Source organism: Typopeltis vanoorti, chromosome 16 (genome assembly GCF_054136105.1).
Source record: "Typopeltis vanoorti isolate ZY-2024b chromosome 16, IOZ_Tvanoo_1.0, whole genome shotgun sequence".
In the NCBI taxonomy this organism is placed as follows: domain Eukaryota; kingdom Metazoa; phylum Arthropoda; class Arachnida; order Uropygi; family Thelyphonidae; genus Typopeltis; species Typopeltis vanoorti.
The window spans coordinates 88637691-88661143 of record NC_143564.1 but is presented as its reverse complement, the minus strand read 5'-3'; the positions used below and the strand labels follow the sequence as shown (position 1 = coordinate 88661143).

Here is a 23453-nt window from a genome sequence, read left to right as displayed (position 1 = left end):
ATCTTCCCGGTACTCAAAAGCTCAGGCAAGTAGTTTCAGCATTCAGACTTGAAGATCGTTCTGTGGCTTTTGGCTTCCGTTGACCTCACGGAGCAATAGGACATCCGACCGGCACTTGGCATTACATCAGCTGTTCTCCCAATTTTTCTTCTGGCGTGGGTTTGCTTAGTCTGTTCCTCTGGATTCAACTGCTTCTGGTTCTCCGGCGACTGCCTATGGCTCTCTTCGGTAACAGCACTTCGCCTCTCCTCTTAGTAACTGGACCTCGCCTCTCCCCTCGATATTCGGCTCAGTCACCTTTTATTTTCGTCTTCTCGGGACCTTGCACCAATGGTTGTAAACCCCAAAGAAATTGGCAGTTCTCCTTGATCTTTGATAAGGTCGAACCGTTCTTTCTTCTCCTCCGTGTACTCTTTTTTCTTGTCCTGTCGAGCAGCGGAAACTTCTCTGAAACAAGCAGATCTCTTTGATACTAACTTTGAAGGTGTTCATGCGCAGAGTTTGCAAACAACTTTCTCACACAATTGATCGTAAACAACTTTCTTGTGCTCTTATACATAGCTATTATACAAAGTTTCGATGGCAAAGCATTGCCTTTGTTTTTAACATTCTAGAAACTTTAAATAAAATAGTAAATACAATCAATTCCCATAGGGTTATTTACAAAAAATATTTAGCATGAAACATATAGACAAACAAGGTTATTTTTGTAACATTCTCATGAGACTTGACATCTGTAAAAATCGAAGTAAAGCGCTTTGGTATTTCTAAGCTACATCGAGTTTTACACAAGTATGGTAAGAAAAGCAAAATCCCAGCATGAGAGGAAATTAGCAGTGCAGGTCAAAGGTAAACCCAAAGAGTTCATTCAGTATGTGGCAAGTTAAAGGAAGAATGATTATGGAAGAATAACTTTGATGCATGTCAACGGCAAGGAGGTAACTGAAGCATATAAAATAGTTGAATTACTAAGTTAACACTTTGCAAGGGTATATCATGTAGATGGAGATATTGCAGTAACAAAAGAGGCAAGAGCTTATGCGGAAATGTAGAGATAGATGAACTGGAGGCATATGATATTACAGAACCCTGATGTGAATACAGCTGTGGGATTTGATGGCATACCATCTCAAGTTCTATGAAAAGGTGACAGGCAATTGGCAGTGCTTTTGATCACACTGTTTAATTGAAGTTTCAGCTCTGGGTTGGTCCCAAGGGAATGGAAAGTGGGGAAAACAGTTCCATTGCATAAAGGATGCTCCAAGATTGAGGCAGCAAATTTCCGACCAATCAGCATCTCAAGAGTCATTGTCAAGGTATTGGAGAAGTTGATTATGAGAAAAATACAGGAATGGGATACTTAATAGGGAGTAACATGGTTTTATGAAAGGTAGTGGTTTACCTTTATCCAATTTGGCTTTATGTAATGTTTTACAGTGTTAGTGCTGGAGTTTGCAAAGATTTTTGACACAATATCACATAAAATTCTAATCAATAAATTGCAACACATAGGAATGGATATAAAGTTGGTGAGGTGGAGAGTCTAGAAGCCCTCTGTCTAGTGGCTTACCAATGGATCACTACTATTTAATTTGTACATTAATAATATAGGAAATGATCTGGGAGGAACTATTCAGTTGTTTGTTGATTATGCAAAATTAAGCAGAGGAATAGTCAATAAAGGTTATGTTAAAATATTGCAGGTTGACTTAAATGGACTGGCAGTAAGGAGCAAAGAGAACAGGTATCAGTTTAATGTAGTAAAGTGTAAGGTTATGCATTTTGGAGTAAAAAAATAACCAGCTGTGCACCATATACATGGAACTGTACTTCAGGAAACTAATGAAGCCGAGGATTTGGGAGGTTCATTGGATAGATGATTGAAGCTTAGAAGGCATATTGCAGAAGTAGCTAAAATACAGCTCATTGGATGACTTGGCCAGTGAAGAACAGTGTGACAAGCAAAAATAACCAGTTTATTATGCCACTTTATAGAGTTTTGCTAAGACTCTTTCTTGACTATTGTGCAAAGATCTGATCAGCTGGGTTTCTTGGGGAAAAGTGGGAGTGAGAAGATCCAGAGGTGAATGATGAAGATTGTGCCAGGTCTATGGAATGCTCTTAAGAGGACAGATTGAAGATTTGTGGGTTACAAAAATTGGCTGAGAGGTGGAAACATGGTGATATGACTGAAACATGCAAATTACTGAAAGTTATTAAGGGATTAATATAGAGGAAAATTTTCAGAACAGATCTGGTGTGAGAAACTGCAGGCCATCCTTGGAACTTGAGCACGATGTGAGGACTAGATTTTTTTGTTTGGAGAGTGAACGAGTGGAATATGTTTCCAGAGTCTGTAGTGGGTGCAATGACCATGAATGTGTTCAAAGCAAAGCATGATAGATATTGTGCGAATGGATAGTATGTGGCATAATATTTAGGGCCTCTCTCGATGAGTCTACTTACCCCATTCAGTTGTTTGTGTAATAATAATAATAACTGCTGAGTGTTTATAAATTAAGGAAACTAGATAAAGAGATGTCTGAAGGTTCAACCTCTTACTCAATCTCTTCAGTTACATGATTAATAGAGTTAATAAAGACGACCAGTTATACACATATCCTAGGGCATGAATATGTGTATGAGTTGATTTGTAGTTTAGTTTGAGTTTTCTTTTTTCTTTCATTTTAAAATTACCTAGAATCAAAAGAGTAATTTACAAATGGTACAGCAGACAGGATTACATCAAATAAAATCCTAGTACATCATTCACTACTAATTTCCTGTTCATACCACTATGAAGTGTGATTTATATATATATATATATATATATATGTAGAAAAAGCTAAGAAATGCCAAGAAGCATACCAACAAAACAACCTAAAAGTCTTCCATGATACTATAAGAGAAATTACAAAGGAATTCTCAGCAAAAGCAGCAACAATGATAAACAACAAGATGACTGAAACCGGGAATATTGAATATATAAGAAAAATCTGGTCAAACCATTTTAAAACTATCTTCCACCAAGGAAACAAAACTATAATGTCAACAATAGAAGAAAATTATGATCACCCAAAAATTTTACAAGAAGAAGTTAGATATGCAATAAAACAGATGAAAAACAATAAAGCACCAGGCATTGATAGTATCCCTACTGAACTGTGGTCATATGGAGGCAGCAGATCAATAGAATATTTGACAACCCTATTCAATAAAATACTACAAACATGAGAGATCCCAGATGACTAGAGAACTGGAAAGATCATCCCAATATACAAGAAAGGAGACAAAAGAGACTGCAGAAATTACAGACCAATCAATTTACTCCCTCACACCTATAAAATATTCATAAGAATTATACAAAACAGATTAAAAAACACCTACGAAGAAATGATAGGCATAGAACAAGCTGGTTTCAGAGGAAACTATTCAACAATAGACCAAATTTTCACACTGCACCAACTAGCAGAGCTCAGCTGGGAAGACCATAAAGAACTATATTGTTGTTTTGTGGACTTTAAACAAGCTATCGATAACATCAACAGAGAAATCCTTCTCAAAATTCTAATAGAAAAAGCAATAGACAAATATATAATACAGTTTCTGATAAAATATTACTCTAAGACAAATGCAATAATTAAAAAGGACACACTCACAACAGAACCCATAGAGATCGAAAAAGGAGTAATGCAAGGATGCCCATTATCCCCATGCCTATTCAACATATATCTAGAAGAAGGTGTAAAGAAAGCAATAGACAATGAGCCTGGAATCGATGTCAACGGTTTAAACATAAATAATATCAAATATGCAGATGATCTCGTTCTTCTTGCAAGAACCCCAAATGAACTACAAAAGTTGATCAACAAGCTAAACAAAACCTGTAAAACATATGACATGACAATAAATTTACAAAAGACAAAAGTGATGAAAATAGGGAGGAACAGAACTACCATCTCAGCCACCCTAAACGGAGAAAAAATAGAACAAGTAGACAACTTCATATACCTTGGATCAAAACTAACAGAAACAATAATATTTTTGTATCTCTATGTATCTCCTTTTTGTATCTCTATGGGTTCTGTTGTCAGTGTGTCCTTTTTAACGCAATAATTAAAAAGGACACACTCACAACAGAACCCATAGAGATACAAAAAGGAGTAATGCAAGGATGCCCATTATCCCCACGCCTATTCAACATACATCTAGAAGTTGTAAAGAAAGCAATAGACAATGAGCCTGGAATCAATGTCAACGGTTTAAACATAAATAATATCAAATATGCAGATGATCTCGTACTTCTTGCAAGAACCCCAAATGAACTACAAAAGTTGATCAACAAGCTAAATGAAACCTGTAAAACATATGATATGACAATAAATATACAAAAGACAAAAGTGATGAAAATAGGGAGGGACAGAACTACCATCTCAGCCACCCTAAACGGAGAACAATTAGAACAAGTTCATATACCTTGGATCAAAACTAACAGAAACAATAGATGAACTCAAAACAATCAAACACAGAATAGCAATAGGATGGACCGCCATGGGAAAATTACAGAAAATCTGGAAAACAAATAAGATATCTAAACAAGCCAAAATCAAATTATATTAAGCAATAATTATACCAACAGTCATCTATGGAGCAGAAGCGTGGACAGTTAAAAAAAGAGAGGAGAAAAAGCTGCTGGCATTTGAAATGAAATGCTTAAGAAAAATAAATAGAACAAGTTGGATAGAAAAGAAAGCAAACATCACAGTCAGACAAGAACTATTGTATAAAAAGACAATAGAAAAAATTAGAAAACAACAACTGAGATGGTTTGGACACACTGTACGCATGGATGCAGACAGACTTCCTCACGTCCTAATCAATACTTTTCCAACTGAAAAAAGAAGATGTGGAAGACCAAGAATTACCTGGCTGAAATTAATAAAGAACATCTCGGGATGCAGAACATATAAGGAACTTTTTCAAACAGCAAGGAATAGAGAAGACTGGAAGATCCTGCTCAAGAGAAGACTCAACCCGTCTTAGACAGAAGAGAAGAAGAAGATATATATGTTAAAGATACCAAGCTATTTTTTAAACCTGGTTTAGTATCTTTAACATTTATTATACCCAAGGTAAAATACTTTCTACATTTATATCTCCTGAGATTTTTATTTAATAAGGTTAAAACACCTTATGGTAACTTGTTCTGGTAAAATACTTAGTATTACTAAAATCTTGGTATTTCTAGCCTGGCTCCCACTGAGGAGACCTCAATAAAGGTCGAAACCGGTTTGGGTAGTGGCCCCTTGCCTTTAATACAAAGCATCATGCATCTCCTCGAGACGTGCTTTGCATTAAGGGTAAATATTAAGATTAGTGATCAGAGCTTATTCTACTTTTACCATGAGTTGCCTTGGTCTTGCACTACGTGCAGGGTCAGCTAGACTTGCAACACTTGCAGGTGCAAACTTGACTTGTTTGTCTGTTTGCTTACTTGGGAAATGGAGTAAAACCAGGTTTAAAATAGCTTGGTATCTTTAATTCATTGCAAATCATCATGTGCATAATACTGAGCAATAGTTAAAAAAAATAATAATATAGAGGTAGTGGAAATATACATACCATTTTTCCATTAGGAACTTCTTTTATTACTCCATAAATACATACAGATGACTCTGTAGAAAGAATCAATGCCTCATATGTCTGACACTATAAAACAAAAGGAATAATTTAATTAAACGTAACTGCTACTAGTCACCAAAATGTTTATATCTTACAAAATAAACAAAACTAAGTGTTGATAGTTTTGTGTTGCCATAAATTGTAACAAGGTTATATGTAATGTTCTAGTGAAGCAGTCAATCAGTGTTTTCAGCATTTATAGTGAGTTAAGATATTTGTGTCTACTCTATATTTTAACATTGTTCTTCCCTTTCTGTGTGAAGATTATTATTACATGGGCACATCCATGGAGTCCTAAGACTCATCATGGGAAACCCAAACCATCAACACAATATCAACTGTACCTCTCCTTGAAACCGTTAACAGACAAAGCACTCACAACTGACTCTGGCAACCCATTTCATTCATTCACAACTCTCCAGCCGAAAAATCTAGTCCTCACACTCTTGTCACCCCCACTCTTACCCAACTTCCAGGTATGACCTCTTGTTCTTGCCCCCTCTAGCCAAGAGTTAAAATATTTCTTTTGTATAAATCCTATAAAATCCTTTAAGTAACTTAAATATTTCTATCATCTCCATCCCCCCTTTAACCTATCAACCAACTTTTGCAACCTACAAATCCTCAATCTACACTCACAACGAGTATACTGCAACCCACTCACCAACTTGATCACTTGCCTCTGGATATTCATCACCACTTCTTCATCCCCAAGAAATCCAGATAACCAGACCTGAATAGAGTAATCCAGGTGTGGTTATATGTAACTGTGGTAAGAGCTTTGTTTAAACCTCTTCAATTTGTTATTGATACAATTTCAATTTACAATATTTAGATCGTAAGTTACCCTAGATGGCCTGGATATGAAAACCTACAATAATAATAACAACAACAATAACATAATAATGTTCTATAACATAACATATAATGATAGACATAAAATTAAAGTGTACATTTTAAGGCTCCTGATAACATCTTACCACATGCAAAAGTTAAATTTGTTCAGTAATCTACCACTGATCTGACTACAGCAGGAAGACAACAGGCTGCACTGATAACAGAAGGGTTGAAAAATGAAAGGAATCAGTTGTTTAACATAGAAGGCATGACTGATTGAAGTATCATTGTTTTGAAGGCCAGATAAACCATAGATTACTTATTATTTCTGGGCATATGTATAATGTCACAACGATTAATGATTATACACCAACAGAAGATAAGGAAGACAATATCAAAGAAATTTTATTAAGAACTAGATAGGATATATGATTCCTTATGAGGGCACTGTATAAAATTAAACAGAATGCTGATTAATACTTATGCTGATGTTTAGTCAAGTAAACACATGCATAGAGATGATGACTAAATAAATCTAAGAGCTCTTGATATACACCTTCGGGGGGGGTACAGGATCGTAATATATGAAAAGTTTACATCATTACTAACTTCCTATCAAAAACTTTCCTCCAAATTATTCTGTTATCTGTCATGCTATCACAAATACCATGAGATCTTATATTTCTAAGGCACTTGTTACTGTATCAATTCATCCACCTGGATCTTGGTCTTCCTCTAAATCTTTTTCCTGCTATCCTGGCAAAGAACACTTGCTTTGTAACCTTTCCTCTCCCATTTTACTTAGGTGACCACCACACCAGATATCAGCTCTGCTAACCCAACCCTGAATACTATCAATGATAACAATGTTAAGTTCCTTCCTGAATCCATATTTTTAATATGATTCTGCCATTGATGTCATCTATTCAACATCCTAATCTTTCTCAGGACTCTCATATCTCTAGTCTCCAGCCTTTGATCAAGTGTTTTATTTCTAATCCAGCTCTTGGATACATAAGCTAAAATTGGTTTGAACCTAGTACAGCCATAAATACCATTACAACTTGAACAGCACATAAACCTTTAATCTATCAGTAAATCATTTACAACCTTCAGCACATTACAAACCATGTATAACTTGCATATAGCAGCACTCAATGTTCGAAATCACCCCTTTTGCCTTCACACATGCCCAAAGTCTGAGCCCACATATCAATGGCGGCATGCACAATGGAAATGGTGTCACTGCTTGCATCAAATCCACCTTCAACTGGCGATTCTGGGAGTGTCATTTCTTGCAAGTTATTCTCAAGTTCCAACCACAATATGAAGTCCAACAGATTCAGAGACAAACTTCCATACTGCCAATCAAATGGTCATATACAGCTGGGCACATTTGTCTCCAACCAGCATTGTGTGGTCCTTGCCTTGTGGTGGGGCTAAGCCCTGTTGGAAGGTCGACTGCCTACTGTGAAACAAGGTGTTATTCAGGGGCTGTACCACAGGTTCTGGTATAGTATCTTGATACACTTTGGCAGAGGATTTTTTGGCACTCTGAATCCTGGGGGGTATGGCACATGACATGCAACCATCCAGGGCATATACTCAATCATTTTGACGGTTAAAAGACTCTTCAATGGCAAAAATCTTCTCATGTGTGAAGAGGATATATATCTCTGTCTGTTGTTCGCATACTGATTGTGAAATGCCTTTGATTTTATCACCTTGTACTGCACACGTTGTGGTGTTAGAAAATCTAGTAGAATGACGATAGGCTCTCATCCCAAGGTTATCAGTTAGTACACATGACATTGTTCTCTGTGAAACGTTCATCTCTCGTGATATCACTTTCTGTGTTCTCAGTTGATTATAGCGAAGACGAGTCTTTACAGCCCTCACAAGCTGTTGAGTCCTAACACAGCTGGTCAACATGTTCTTTGGTGATCAGATACATCTTCTATTTAATTATAATGGTTAATAGTCTGATACAAACTATACTACTGATCCCGAATGCCTGTAGTGTATTGAAAATAGCAGGTGGCTGCATTCCAACCTTGTGAATACACGATTCTCATGATCTCCCCACCACCTGTGAATGTGGGCTGCACAGAGTGCCAGTAATTTAACTGGGGCACATGCAATTCTGTAGGTAGTGTGGTGGTGTGCAGAAGTTGCAACAGTATTTATAGCAAGACTGTTTTGACTAATTTCTCTTATTCCATATAAATTCATGCAACTGACTTCCTAATATACCAGGTCAGTTAACTGTGTAGTCTGTCTCCATATTTAGTTTAAAACCTTCCCTAAAAACTGTATCTAAACAGCTGAAATGTTTCACTTGCTCTGTAGGTTCACCACTCAGAACAAATGTTCCTGACTACTTTAATAAAGCAGTCTTTTATGTTTCACTTGCTCTGTAGGTTCACCACTCAGAACAAGTTGATGTTTTCAATGTTCCTGACTACTTTAGTAAAGCAGTCTTTTATTGTTGATTTTCATACTAAAATTATTACTTTGAGATCTCTCAAATAAATTATTCAATTTAGTTGAGAGATCCTGCAGATGTGTACAGGTTTTCTTTAAGTATAACATTTGCATAAAGTGGGGAGCTGAAATTAATGTCTCCAGTTGTGAAATCAAATACTACCTTCCGTCATAATGCCATCCATATGCATGATGAATAAAACAGTGGAGATAATGTAAAATATTTTATCACATCTGATTTAACAAACCATCTTTCTGCACCTCTTTCAATTCTAACTGCTGTCTTACAATTCAAATACAGAGTATTTACTGCTTGAAATAATGTCACATTTACACCAACCAATTCCAGTGTTGTGAAGGCCTTTTCTCTTAGCACCTTGTCATGGGTATTTTTCAGATCTACAAAACTTAAATACAGATCCTTGTTATATTCCCATGATTTCTCAACTATTTTTCATCTCTATCATCATTAAATTGCAGATGTGTATCCTTAGGGATGTATAGGATGTTATGATAGTACATGAAAAAGTCAGAAAAATGGGAATGGATATGAGGATGGCATGGATGGGAGGGGTTATGTATGGTGGAATAGAATCAAGGCAAATGAGGGTGACTAAGGGAGCTCCCTATCGCTCTTTACTAGTGGAGAGCCATGGGGCACTCCATTAGTCACCATCATTTGCCTTGATTCTACTCTACCATACATTATCCCCCCCCCCAATGCCTGTCTATCAGCTCTCCCCCTCCCATCCATGCCAGCATTCTCATATCCATTCCCATTTGCTCAACTTATGTAATAGTTTTCAAGGTAGTATTCTGTCAAATAACTTTGCAAAGTCTAGCAATATTATAGTGTGGCCATTTCCTTTATCCAATTCTGCTGTCACCTTATTATAAAATGTGAATAAATTACTGTTCAGGACCTACTTTTACAAAGTCATGCTGCCTCTTATAGAGTATCATATTCCTATCCACCCATTCTTGAATTTTATTTTTAACCAACTTTTCCAATACTTTAACCACCACTCCAGGGATAATGGTTTGTAATTTGCTACTTCTGTCTTGGAGTCACCTTTATGTAATGAAAGTATCATGTTGGAGGTATAATGGATATTTACAGCACTGGGAAAGGATTAAAACTAATTTTAATGCTTCCAATATTTCATCTCAGTCACTGAGACATATTCAGGGATTACAAATAACTTTTGTAACAACACACTCAAATATAATACAATACTAAGTGAAACATATGGGTGACTCTAGGTAGTGCTAAGAGGTGCTCCTATACTATTACAGCAGATGAGTTCCAAAGAAAACATGCTGGTTGGTTAATGAGTTGGTAATTCATTTTGCATCGTTGGTTTGAAATCTGCAACAGAATTAGGGAATACTACTCAGCTGCTGTAGTTATTATGTCATCCCTGGGTTAGTATTTGCTGGTTCTAAATTCTAAATTAACCAGTGTGGTAAATATTCCATTAAACTTCTGAAACGATGTTCTCACAGCACTTAAGCCTTAACACATGTAAAGTTGTCTTGCAACAGCTTAATAAATCCAGTTTCATTCTTCTCATGAGATTTTACTGCTACCCAATCAATGTTTGAATAATTAAAGTCCCCCATTATGATTACTCTTTTCACATCCATCATCTTTATTTGGTGATGCATTTCATCACTAGCAACCAATCCACCAAGTCTGTAACAACACCCCACTAAGTGTTTGATCTTGTTAGATACCACCTCACACCAGATAGCTTCAAACTCACTGCAACATGAAAAACTATTACAAGTATTACAATCATAGGTTTCAACTCTAACTGGATTTAAGTTATCTGATATCATTAGCAGCATGCCTGCTCCTCTCCTATCTTGTCTATCCTTCCTAAAAATATTTTACCCTTGATACCAGTTGGCATGTCCAGTTCTGATAGCCAGGTCTCACTAATGCCTACAACCTGAGATCACAACATATTGACCAAGGCACCAAACTCTACCCCTATGTTTCTGATATGCCTAGAATTCGTGTACAGACATAACAAGCTACCTGCATGTTCATTTGTATGCTGTCTGTAGTTTGCATGACACAGTTGAACAACTAGCAGATCTCTTTCTTTAGTGCTTTATATATGTAGACATCTTTACTCAGATTTGATGAGTCTGAACTGGATGAACACAAAGTCGAAATTGTTCTCTCTTCGTAATCATTTCCATGATAATGCACATTCCCATCATTAATATAGTTACATAACATTGTTACTCTTACATGCATATTATCACCATTCCTTTCAATATAATTTAGTTTCTCTGACTCTCTGTGTTAGGTCTCATATTAGTAATTAGTTTTTCAAGACTCCTAATACCAAATGTATTCAAGTGTAGGCTGTCTCTCTTATACAAATCTAATCTTCCCTCAAACTCACTCCACATATTCAAAGGTTTAGTCATTTGTACTTAATAAAATTACAATCTGGTTTACTTTTCATTTGTTTTTTAATTGCATGTGCTGTGTTTTTAATTTTTGCTCCAGGAAAACTTGATTTTATAGCCCACTCATCAATCACGTTTTATGAGCGTCACCATACCAAATAATATCCTTCTTTTTACAATCGATGTTACTTACCCGATTTTCGTTATACTTATTAACTTACCCGATTTCATGCTTTGCTGTTTTTTATCTGCTGCCTAATTTTGTTTTCCTCGTGTTCAATCAAACATTTCTGATATTCCTACATAATCTCTCTAATAATCTGCTTTAACTTGACTATTTTGGAGGTCGATCATTTTCAATAACCTCCTCTATAGCCTCCTTATCAGGGAAAGCCTTCTTATTCTTGACTTCACTGCACTTCTTAGCATTGTGTCTCTTGTGTGTTTTTGGCACCATTTTAAACACAAGTCCAGACACTTCACTGCAGAGAAAATTAATCGTGGGGAAAATTCTTCACAAGAAAATTTGAAATCGTATTTCATGTTATTCCCATATGTGATAAAACAAAAATAAGAGAAAGATTTTATGTATTATTTATTATTTCGATAATATTTATCAATGTGAATTTTTTTTTTATTCCGTATAAAATTATTAATATTCTTTCTTTCTTACTACAGGCTCTGCAGATGGAATATTAATTGTTACAAAACTGGGATAGGATGGTTAGGGAGAAAGAGCACCATATTTAAGAATATTTAGGGATAATAGTTATATCCAACTAGTATTTATAGTTAACTATTTACATATTCTTATTATCAACTATTCTATTAATAGTTAGAATAGATATTAGGGAGAACAAAATATTTAAGAATATTTATTCTTCTAACTGTTCACTATTTTTCTGTTCTGTGCATTTAGACATCCATCCAGGTGTGATATATTTTTTTTTATCTAAACTAATTCAGAAGATGGTGCGTTTCAGTTTTTGAATACACGTGTATTTTGAAAATCACTGCACTTTTCCTGCATAGTAAAGACATCCTGCATGCTTCTATTGTTTGCAGAGCTAGTTTAAGATCTTAGGTGCAATTTTGAGTAATTATATTAAAGAAAATGATAATAAAATTATGTAAATGAAATCATAATGATGTAAATCAGCATAAGTAAATTGCCATCTGCGGCTTCAATACTAGTCTTTGCATTTTCCTCCAATACTAGTATTTTATGACACTAAGAAATTTTAACATATTTAGTATTTTTTTCCTGAAAAAAAAAAAAATATATATATATAATATAATATATATACTCTATAATATAAGCTAAGTCTTTTTTTCGTAACGTTTTTGTGTCACGTTTTTTGTCAAGTTATTTGAAACGTTTTGAAACTCAGGTGCTACCCTGAGTGTCGAGTCTTCAAAATTCGAGTCATCAGAATTCAAGGAGAACCGGCCTACCAGTTTGGAACTTGGGGGGGGGGGGGACTAGTGTGTGTGTGTGTATTTGGGAACATCCACATATATATATATATGTGGATGTTCCCAAAGTGAAATACATAACTAATTATTTCCCTTGTGAACCATTCAAAAGTAAACTATAATCAGAAAAATATGTCATTAACAACTGGCTAACAACCTCAACTATGCAGACGATTTAGTATTAATAGACTCGTTTTTAGCCAAGGTGCAACAACACTTTGACAAACTATATCAAGCTGCAAAAATATCTGGATTGACAGTTAACTGAAATAAAACTAAAATACTCAAATATAGTACAAGGTTGCATCCTTACAGAACACAACCACCCTTTAGAAAAAATATAAGATTTCCAATACTTAGGCTCAAATATAAATAATATTAAGAAAAATATAAAGCTCTCAATCAACACAGGAATCTAAGAAATATAATATAAGCATCAATATAATAAAATCAAAGTGAAAAACGAAAAAAAAAATAAATAAATAAATAAGCTAACGCCTTTTTATTCCCGTATATACAGGGAGTAGGCGAGGCCGTTTTTAGCCCTATCTAACTTTTTGAAGACTGAGTGGGCACTAAATAAGCAGCACGCAGTGAAGAGAGATGGCTCTACAGGTGCCACCATCTCGTGGTCCCTAACACTCGTATTTTTAATGTCTGAAATAATGTGGGTTCTACGGTCGATTTTCTTGAGTTTATGGGACGAAAAACCCAGAGTTTTCAGGGAAAAAAACCCACTTGCTCGTGCCAGAGATCGACTAACTCGAGAACCGGTCAAAAAAAAAGGCTTAGAAAAATTTCCTCTAGTTGGCAAATAGACTCGAAACCAAGTCTTCCTTCGTGCGGCCAAGCACTGTGGTATGCAAACACCACATCCACTGAGCTACACAGGCTCTAGTGAAAAACCAAAGTACTTATCTTGCTGAAAAACAAGAGACCCAGAAGTGATACCATGTTTGACATAATGCAGATAAAATGCTTCCATATACAAGCAGTCAAAAGGTGTCACATCTTATCACTAAAATACACTGAATTAGAGATAGATGTTGAAAATTTTTTCACTTGGTTATACTATAAATTAAAGATATCAAGAAATCCAAATATCCAAGTCCTTGACATCCCACCTTGTGTAAATGCTTGACAATAATAACTGGGTTGGGTTAGTAAAAAAATAAAAAAGTTTATCAAAGACTAGAGAAATTAAACAGTTAACTGAAAGACAGGAAAGTTTCAAGAAAACAGAACAGCGACTAGAGGGCATCAAAGTAGAATTATATAAAAATGAAGATATTAGAAAGGAACTTGCCATTTTTAGTATTCAAGATGCGTGAACTGAGCTAATCTCAAAACAGGTGTTTGATGCCAGGAAAATGACCAAGGGATAGATTAGGATCTAGATGGAGTAAATGATGCAGTTAAAGTTCCTTGAAAGATTGAAATAAAATATTTTAAAATACTGACGTCCTGACAAATAACACATTAATTTTGAGATGAATTATTAATAGAATGTAAGTAATAATGTAAATTAATCACATAGTACTATCAGAGTATCCTGTACCTTTGATGGTAGACTGCGGTAATTTGATTATTTTTTTTTTTAAAAAAAAAACTGTTAAAAATCTTGCTGGTGATTCACCAAATTTGCATACTGGAAAAACAATAAATACTGCAACCATTAATAATGTGTAGGACAATATAAATATTTAATTTCATAAGTCATTTATAATAGGTTTGTTTCTCTAATTATTTATTCAGTTAAGGTATTCTTTGTGAAGTGGAAATTATTAACTCACAGAAAAAATATATAACTGAACTGTTGATGTCAGAGAATGCTACTAAAATGGAATGAAGAACACAAAAATACTAGGAAGAAGGAATTGGTGATAGTGAGTATATTATCATAATGCCTATTCTAAATTAAATTGCATTTTTTTTTTATCTTAGCACTTCCACAATTTTATTCAATTATGTAAACCAATTAATACTATAATACACACAAATAACTGTTTAGATCAGTGATTTTCAACTGGTGTGCCGCAGTACACTGGCATGCCGAGAGAGGTCTTCAGGTGTGCCGAGAAATTTGTGAAAACAAATTAATTGAAAGAAATAATGTCGTAATTTGCACATTTATTTATTAGTGTCTGGTCTTCCATCCGCACCTGAAGCTCCCTTATTTATATTTTATGAAGCTTATGGTTGGTGAATCTGTTTAAAATTGTGTGTTAATTAGCTTTCATTTTGTGAACACAGTTATCTTCTGATAAATGTGTTCACAAATAACTTCATTCAATTCTCTTATTTTTAAGGTAATTGGCAAGAGTTATTTTACTGTTTTTTTTTCATTCAGTTAATTTTATTCAATAGTATTCCTTTAACATGGATAAATTTGTAATAAAAACATGAAAATTTGAAGACAATGAAGCTAGTACGTCGAAAGAGAAAAAAAAAGGAAGAAGAAAGTGAAGCTAGTTTTGTCCAGCACATCAGCAGCTGATGTGCTTCTAAAACTAAATTAAAAATTAATTCGCCATCACAATGAAAATTATTTGTCATTTGGCTTTATTTCCAGTCAAGAAGATTAGCCATGTCCTATATTTTCCAAGTAAATTAAAAAGACATTTACAATCTAAACATTCTCACTTGAGCAAAAAACCGGTTGAATATTTTAAAAGACTTTTACTGGATAAAATTATTCAAACAAAAAGATGGATTAAATTTTTAACTGTGTCCGAAAAAGCCCAAGAAGCCAGTTATGCAATCGCAGAAATTGTTGCTAAAAAATTAATCTCACACAATTGCAGAATCTGTAATTCTGCCAGTATGCTGTAAAATTGTTAATATCACGTTTGGCAAGAAATATGAAAAGGAGATTTTAAAAATTCCTATGTCAGATAACACCATTTATCGGCGCATTCAGGATCTGGTGAAAGGCATTGAGTTGTAAGTGGTATCTCACATTAAAGAAGCAGATATGTTTGCTATTCATTTGCACGAATCAACTGATGTAACTGGTAAAGCTCCACTTCTAGCCTTCAGTACATTTATTTATAAGGAAGATATTATAGAACAGTTTTTATTTTGTCAATCACTCCCAGAAACAACAAAGGGCCAAGATATTTTTGATGTTGTTGATAATTATTTTAATTGCCATAACTTGTCTTGGAATTCTTGCATCAGTATTTGCATGGATGGTGCCCTCTCGATGTCAGGAAATGTAAAAGGATTTGTTACTCTGCTCAAAATAAGAATCCTAGAATTATTTTTACACATTGTTTTCTCCACAGAGAAGTACTAGTGTCAAAATCATTGGTACCTGAGCTTAAAAAAGTACTAGACGAGACTATCAAAAATTGTCAATTATATAAAAGTCAGGCCGTTACAATCGAGATTGTTTGCAGCACTATGTTCCTCAATGGAATCTTCTTACACGCAGTTGTTAATACACACAAAAGTGAGATTGTTATCTCGTGGATGAGTTTTATCAAGATTTTATGAACTAAAAGAGGAAATTCTAATTTTTTTGACAACTCAACAATCTGAGTTATCAGATTTTCTTAGATTGCATTTCTTGCTGATTTATTTCAATCTTTAAATACACTTAATGAAAGTATGCAGGGAGACTGAAAACATTCTTACTTCCACTGACAAAATTAATGCATTCAAGGAAAAACTAATGGTTTGGGAAGAAAAAATGAGAAAAGAAAATGCAGTAAATATGTTTGAACTAAAAAAGAAAAAAGTGCAAACCGAATGAAAATCTAATAGAGCTAATTTTACAAACTTTAAGAGTACTAAATACAAATGTTGAAAAATATTTTCCCTCACTTGACATATCATCTTTTGATTGGATAAGATATCCGTTTGTCTTAAGTGCGTGTAAATTGGGAAATTTAAAGATTACGGAAGAGGATGAATTAAGATATAAGAAATGACAGAGGTCTAAAACTAAAACATTCAACAATAGATACTACTTCGTTTTGGTTACCTCTAAGAAGTGAATTTCCCAATATTACCAGAAAAGCAATAGAAGTACTTTTTCCATTCTCCATGTCATGTTTGTGTGAATCAAGCTTTTCTGCAATGAATATTATTAAGAACAAAAATAGATCATGGCTGGAAGCCTTGAAAGATGATTTAAGAGTATGCCTATTTAAAATTCAACCTCGTACAAAAGACATTCTGAAATAACATCAATCTCAGATATCTCATTAAAATTAACTGCAAGTAAGTATATTATTTAATACATTTAATATTCATTTGAGGAGTGCTTCATCACTTCATCTGTTCAATAACATCAGGGGTGCTTAAGGGTCAAAGCTGTATAACTGAGAGGAGACCTCCACATAGCCTTTAACGGAATGCGGAGAACTGACCAGGGCTTCTGACCTAATGTCCAATCCTCACCTTCTCGTGGTGCACCTTGTTGGGTATCTACTTGGATACTAAACGGACGAGGATGGGCTGGCAATTTGGGATTTAGCCGACCAAATTGTATTCTTATTGGTTAAACCAAAATATAGAATGATGGTACAACTTGACAAAATTTCATGCCTGCTGGGGCGTCGCCCGGTTAAACAAGGCCCTCATTGTTTTCGCCAGGGAACCAGGGCGAACAGCGAAAAGTCAGCTACTGGAACAAATCTGAAAATAAACCCCAACTAAACATCACCAGAATTAAAGATCGGTACAATCAACGTAGGAAGCCTGAATGGCAAAGAAATGGAGCTAGCTGAGGAATTAGATAAGTACCAGATCGACATAATAGCGGTGACTGAAACAAAAAACACAAAAATTGGTGAGATCTTTCTGAGCAAAGTGTTATATTCAGGCAATGACAATCAAGGAAAAGAAGGAGTAGCCATAGTGTTCAACACAAAATACGAGGCTAATCTTCTTGAATGGCAGTCAGTCTCAAGTAGAGTAATGTGGGCAAATATGAGAATGGGGAACTGGACAATGAGACTTATTTGTGCCTATGGTCCCACAGAAGGTTCTACTAAGGTAGAAGTGGAGGAATTTTTTGACGCTCTAGAAAAAGCAACTGACACAATGAAAAATGAAAAGTTGGTCCTTATTGGGGATCTAAATAGCAGAGTAGGAAATGATTGTGAGACATACAAAAATATTTTGGGAAAATTTGGAGAAAAGAGCAAAGCTAATAATAATGGCAAATATCTGTTGGATTTCTGCTCAGGACATGGACTGGTTATTACTAACACCATGTTCCAACATAAAAATGTGCACAAACTCACATGGAGAGAAGAGGCTAGGAATAAGAAAAGTCTCATTGACTATGTTATTGTTGATAGTGATGTTTTCTCCCTGCTGCAGGACACCAGAGTGTACAGAGGATTTAAAATTGGAAGTGATCACTATTTAGTCTTGAGCAGGATAAAATTGAATTTCATATTGAAAAGAATAACATGTAAGAAAGTTTTAAAGCGAATAAAAGTTGAGCAGCTCTCAGATGTGAGCTGTAGACTAAAATACACAAAGATTATTGAAGGAAAAATGAAAGAGTTTGAGAACAGGAATCAAACCTTGGAGATTCAGTGGCAAACTCTGAAGAAAACATTGATTGATTCTGCCAGAGAGGCATGTCATGAGGTTGTTTGTAAGGATAAAAAAATCAGAACTCCTTGGTGGACATAGGAGGTTAAAGAGGCAGTGAAGAAAAAGAAGAATGTATATGAAAAGTTCCTGTCAAATAAGTCAGCTTGTGCTCTTAGAGAATATAGAGACAAATGCAAGAATGCTAAACACTCTGTAAAACTAGCTAAACAAAAGTCATGGGAGGACTTTGGCAAGAATATAGAAAATAAATATCAAGAAGGTGGCAAAATATTCTGGAGGTTGTTGAAGAAGCTTAAAAATGGAGGAAAGAATGCTATAAAAGGAATTAGAGATGATAAAAGTGACATGAAAACGGGAGAAAAAGATATCCTTGAAGTATGGAGTAATTACTTTGAAAAACTGCTAAATGAAACAAGCAGTGATAACAGCACAGTGGTAAAAAACACTGACCAGGCATGCAGTCAGGAATACATATCCATACTTGAAGTAGAAAAAGCCATCAAAGGCTTGAAATGTGGAAAGGCAGCAGGAGTAGATGATATTCGACCAGAAATGCTGAAGTATGGTGGTATAAGAGTCTTACAGTGGCTGCACTGCATAGTTCAGAAAGCCTGGACAGAGGGACGAATTCCCAATGATTGGAGTAGAGCTCTCATAGTACCCATATATAAAAAGGGAAATAAAACTGCATGTGAGAATTACAGAGGTATTTCCCTACTTAGTGTTCCTAGCAAGATCTATGCAAGTATACTTGAGAAACGGTTGAGAAGAATTGTGGAAGAAAAGCTTGGTGAAGAACAAGCTGGATTCAGGCCAAATAGAGGCTGTCAGGATCAGATCTTCACTTTACGACAAATAGTCGAGAAAGCATGGGAATATAATAAAGATCTGTATTTAAGTTTTGTCGATCTGGAAAAGGCATATGACAAGGTGCCAAGAGAGAAGCTATTCAATACGCTGCAGTTATGTGGTGTCAATGGGACATTATATCAAGCAATACTTAGTCTTTATTTGAGTTGTAAGTCAGCAGTTCGAATTGAAGGAAGTACAGGAAGATGGTTTAATGTTAAATCTGGTGTGAAACAAGGATGTACATTATCCCCTCTGTTATTCATTATCTATATGGATCACATTATGAAGGAAAGTGGTATTAAACATGATATCAAAATTGGAGATGTTAATGTCAGCTCTTTGCTTTATGCAAATGATGTTATACTTCTAAATAAATCCACTACAAGTCTGCAAGATTCTCTGACTAAATTGAATAGCTCTTGTAATAGATATGGTATGAAGGTCAGCAATAAAAAGACAAAGACAATGAAAATAGGCAGAATCATTGAAAATGTCAACTGTGTTGTGAATGGAGAACCTGTGGAACAAGTAAAACATTTCAGCTATTTAGGCACGATTTTTACTGAAGATGGTAAATTAAATATAGAAATAGACAACAGAATCAGCAAAGCTGGTATGGTGGGAAGTCAGTTGAATAAATTCATATGGAATAAGAGAGAAATTAGTCGGAACACTAAATTAGCTGTATACAAGACAGTGTTCAAACCAGTTTTAACTTATGGATCTGAGAGCTGAGTCAGAAGTAAAACACTTGACCAAAGACTAGAGACTGCAGATATGAGAGTCCTGAGAAAGATTATAGGCGTGAAAAGAAGGCATCAATGGCAGTATCATATTAAAAACGAGGATATTAGGAAAGAACTTGGCATTGTCAGCATCCAGGAATGTGTTAGCAGAGCTAATCTCAGGTGGTATGGTCACTTAAACAGAATGGGCGAGGAAAGATTAGCAAAACAAGTGTTCTCTGCCAGGTTGGCAGCAAAATGACCGAGAGGAAGACCAAGATATAGGTGGATTGATACGGTACAAAGTGCTTTAGACGATAGAAATATAAGATCTGATAATATTGGAGTGTTGACAAGTAACAGACTGATTTGGAGGAAAATTGTAGATAGGAAATTAATAATGATGTAATTTTTTTCATGTAGTACTATCATATCCTGTACACCCCTTGAGGGTACATGGCAGGAATTTGATGATGATGATGATGATATTCATTTGAAAAAAATAAATAAAATTTTTTTAAATAATTTTGAGTAATGTTTTTCTTACTCAAAATATCAAAAACATAGTTTAAATTTATCTTGTGTGTGTAAATCAATCAAAATTATGCCTATTTTTTGCCAGATCATCAAAAAAAATTAAAAGAATATATTTTTAGTGTGCTGCAGAATTTTAATAATTAGTCTAGGTATGCCATAGTATGAAAAAGGTTGAAAATCACTGGTTTAGATTACAAAGTGTTTTATCAGATGCTGTGTTTAGTTTGATATGAATGAATTACTTTTGTTTGAAAATAAAGTAACCAGCTGGTTTTATTTCTAAGCACAACTTAGAATATGCAGATAGCTTATTACACACAGGAAGCAAGTTCTTCCCAAAATATACTTCCCAGTATATTTTTGGGAAGAATAGAATAGAAGTATGAAAGAAAAAAAATTAACATTACAATAATAAGTTGTCAATTTAAGACATTTGATTTCATGCTGTTGAGTAAAATATACTGAAAATGATCTTTCTATTACGATATATTCAAACAAAGGAACTGACAGTTATCCAACAAAAAAAGTAATGAACTGATTCTAAAAAAAATAAATAAATAAATAAATAAATAAAAATAATAATAATAATTATCTTTGGAATAATTCTATGATTTCTTGTCTGTGTATTTTAACATATTACTCACTTTTAGGGCTATTTTGACTCTGATTTTGACACTATGATTTCTTGTCTGAGTATTTTAACATATTATTCACTTTTAGGGCTACTTTGACTGTAGTCTTATTCCATCCATGGAATTCCATTCATTTTGCAAAGGGTTTTAATTTCACTGCAGTATGCAATGTTTAAGAAAGTCTTTGGGTAGTAGATAATTTTACCACATCTATTATGAGACCACCCTGCTTGAAAATGTTCAATGTTTAACCTCTAGAACAGGGTTCGGAGATTATTCAGCCTTTATCCTGCCTGTAGAAGAGCATTAAATATGATACAGGTAACCAGCCTTTTGTGTGTGGAAAATCTTCTAGCACCTGTAATTTGTGCAAAGCAGAAGGAAGAACCTTTTTTTTTAATTTGAAAATCAGCAGGAAGCTGATTTTTAACAAACTCAGCTACCAACTAAATTATCACTTAGTTGGTAGCTGAGTTTGTGGCTACTGGTGATTCTTGAGACTCATGAATGAGTCTCAAATAAGGTACCTGGGGATTACCTGCAGTGCAGCAGGTAGGATTACCTGAAACAATGAGAATGGAGAATTTTCTCAGTTACAGAGTTAAAAACCTCTGTAACTGAGGTTTTTAACTCTGCCTTTTTGACTAAGTTAAGATCAGGTTAACACATTCATCAGTCACAAAAAATCCCAGAAGAGTTCCTCTGGTCAACAACTAGAACTAAACAAGTAGCAAATTCATCTGGGCATCTACTGTGATGGAAGTATTGCCACAAGACTATACAAGCAACTCTTGCATCAACATCAAACATTCAAAAGTGCAGCTGCTCCCCTACTTATACAAACTTTTCTATTAGCCACAAACAAAAAATTCAAAGCACTTACATGTACTTACATATTCTCAGAACATAAACAGTATGGCGCATATGCAAAAAGATACTGCATATAGTTTTTACATGCCAAGGGAATGCCATTTCCTGTAAGGCACTTGGAATAGTTCCAGTTATAGACTGCCTTTGTTACTATGGCGATACCAGCAGTATTGCCTCCCACTTTACAGATTTTTTTTTTTTTTTTTTGCTAAGACAGGAAAGTAAATAATAGTTGACAAAAAATGCATGATGGCAATAACATGCCCAAAAAGGGATGTGCTAAGCATTATGGGTTACCAAGGAAATGTAATATAAATTATTAAAAATTATCTGCCTCCACATACAAATGGCCTAATCATGAAGTTACTTTATCCATAAACTTCTGTTTGGCTACCCAATGATAAAACTAAGAATATCTCATGTAGAATGTTCTAACCAAATGAAAAAACTCTTACTAAAGAGTTTTTTTTCATTTTAATATGGTAATACACCAGTTTTGTACTCATATATGATAAATATATCACAATATCCCAGGAATCCTAACCTTGATGTGGTGAAAGAACCTGCATGTTTTGAGGGATGTAGTGAGCTATTCAGGCAGTAGTGTATTCCATCAACAGGGCCTCCCAAGCCAAACAAGTCAATATTGAGGAACCAGAATAAGAGGGATTTTTTGTGGGCATGATGGCACTGCAGAGGAGCAGCTTCCCAACAGCATCTGCTATCCCCTGTCTGCACTATATAATATATATAATGAACTATTTGGGGAAAATAAATACTCCTTTCTCAACTTTCCAAGTTTTAATACCCACTATTAAGACAAATTCTGCATATTCCATCAGTGGGTAAGAAATAAGCAAATAACTGCTATCCTCTGCATATTTTTTCTGCCTGCCATTTTGCTGTTACCTCACGAGTGCTCTATGTCAGTGTTTCTCAACTTGTGGTCCATGACGATGGGACAGGTGTTCCGCAGGTAGACTTAAATAAATAAATATATATATTTTAAATTATCCAAACAAACAAATTAAAATTGAATAAGTAAGTAAAAACTATTGAAATAAAATGGATACTTAAAGAACCAATAAATAATGTTCAGAATGTTCATTCCATGAATATTCTGCTGCTACAAATTATTGTAGCGGCAGAATGATGAGTAATAAAAGAGGGGGTAAAGTGAACAATGATATGGTTTTATTGTTTCCGCCTTCCCTTGCTGTTTTGTCAGATTTGAAGTAAGCATGTGTTATCCACATTTCAACCAATTGCTTGTTGTTTATTGATTTTTATTAGTGAAGGTTTTCCTCCTTCAACCAAGGCTCAGTATATCTTCAGAAGTGCCAGGTGATACTTG

At 34.8% G+C, this 23453-nt stretch overlaps 1 protein-coding gene across 1 annotated transcript in view; it reads right to left on the bottom strand.

Moving 5' to 3' along the window:
- The window catches only part of AsnRS (asparagine--tRNA ligase), a 285820-nt gene that overhangs the window by 185100 nt on the left and 77267 nt on the right, over nt 1–23453 (bottom strand). The window contains exon 7 of the mRNA XM_090406589.1: nt 5623–5709. Within this exon, the coding sequence (XP_090262715.1) occupies nt 5623–5709 (87 nt within the window). The remainder of the gene's footprint in view (nt 1–5622; nt 5710–23453) is intronic.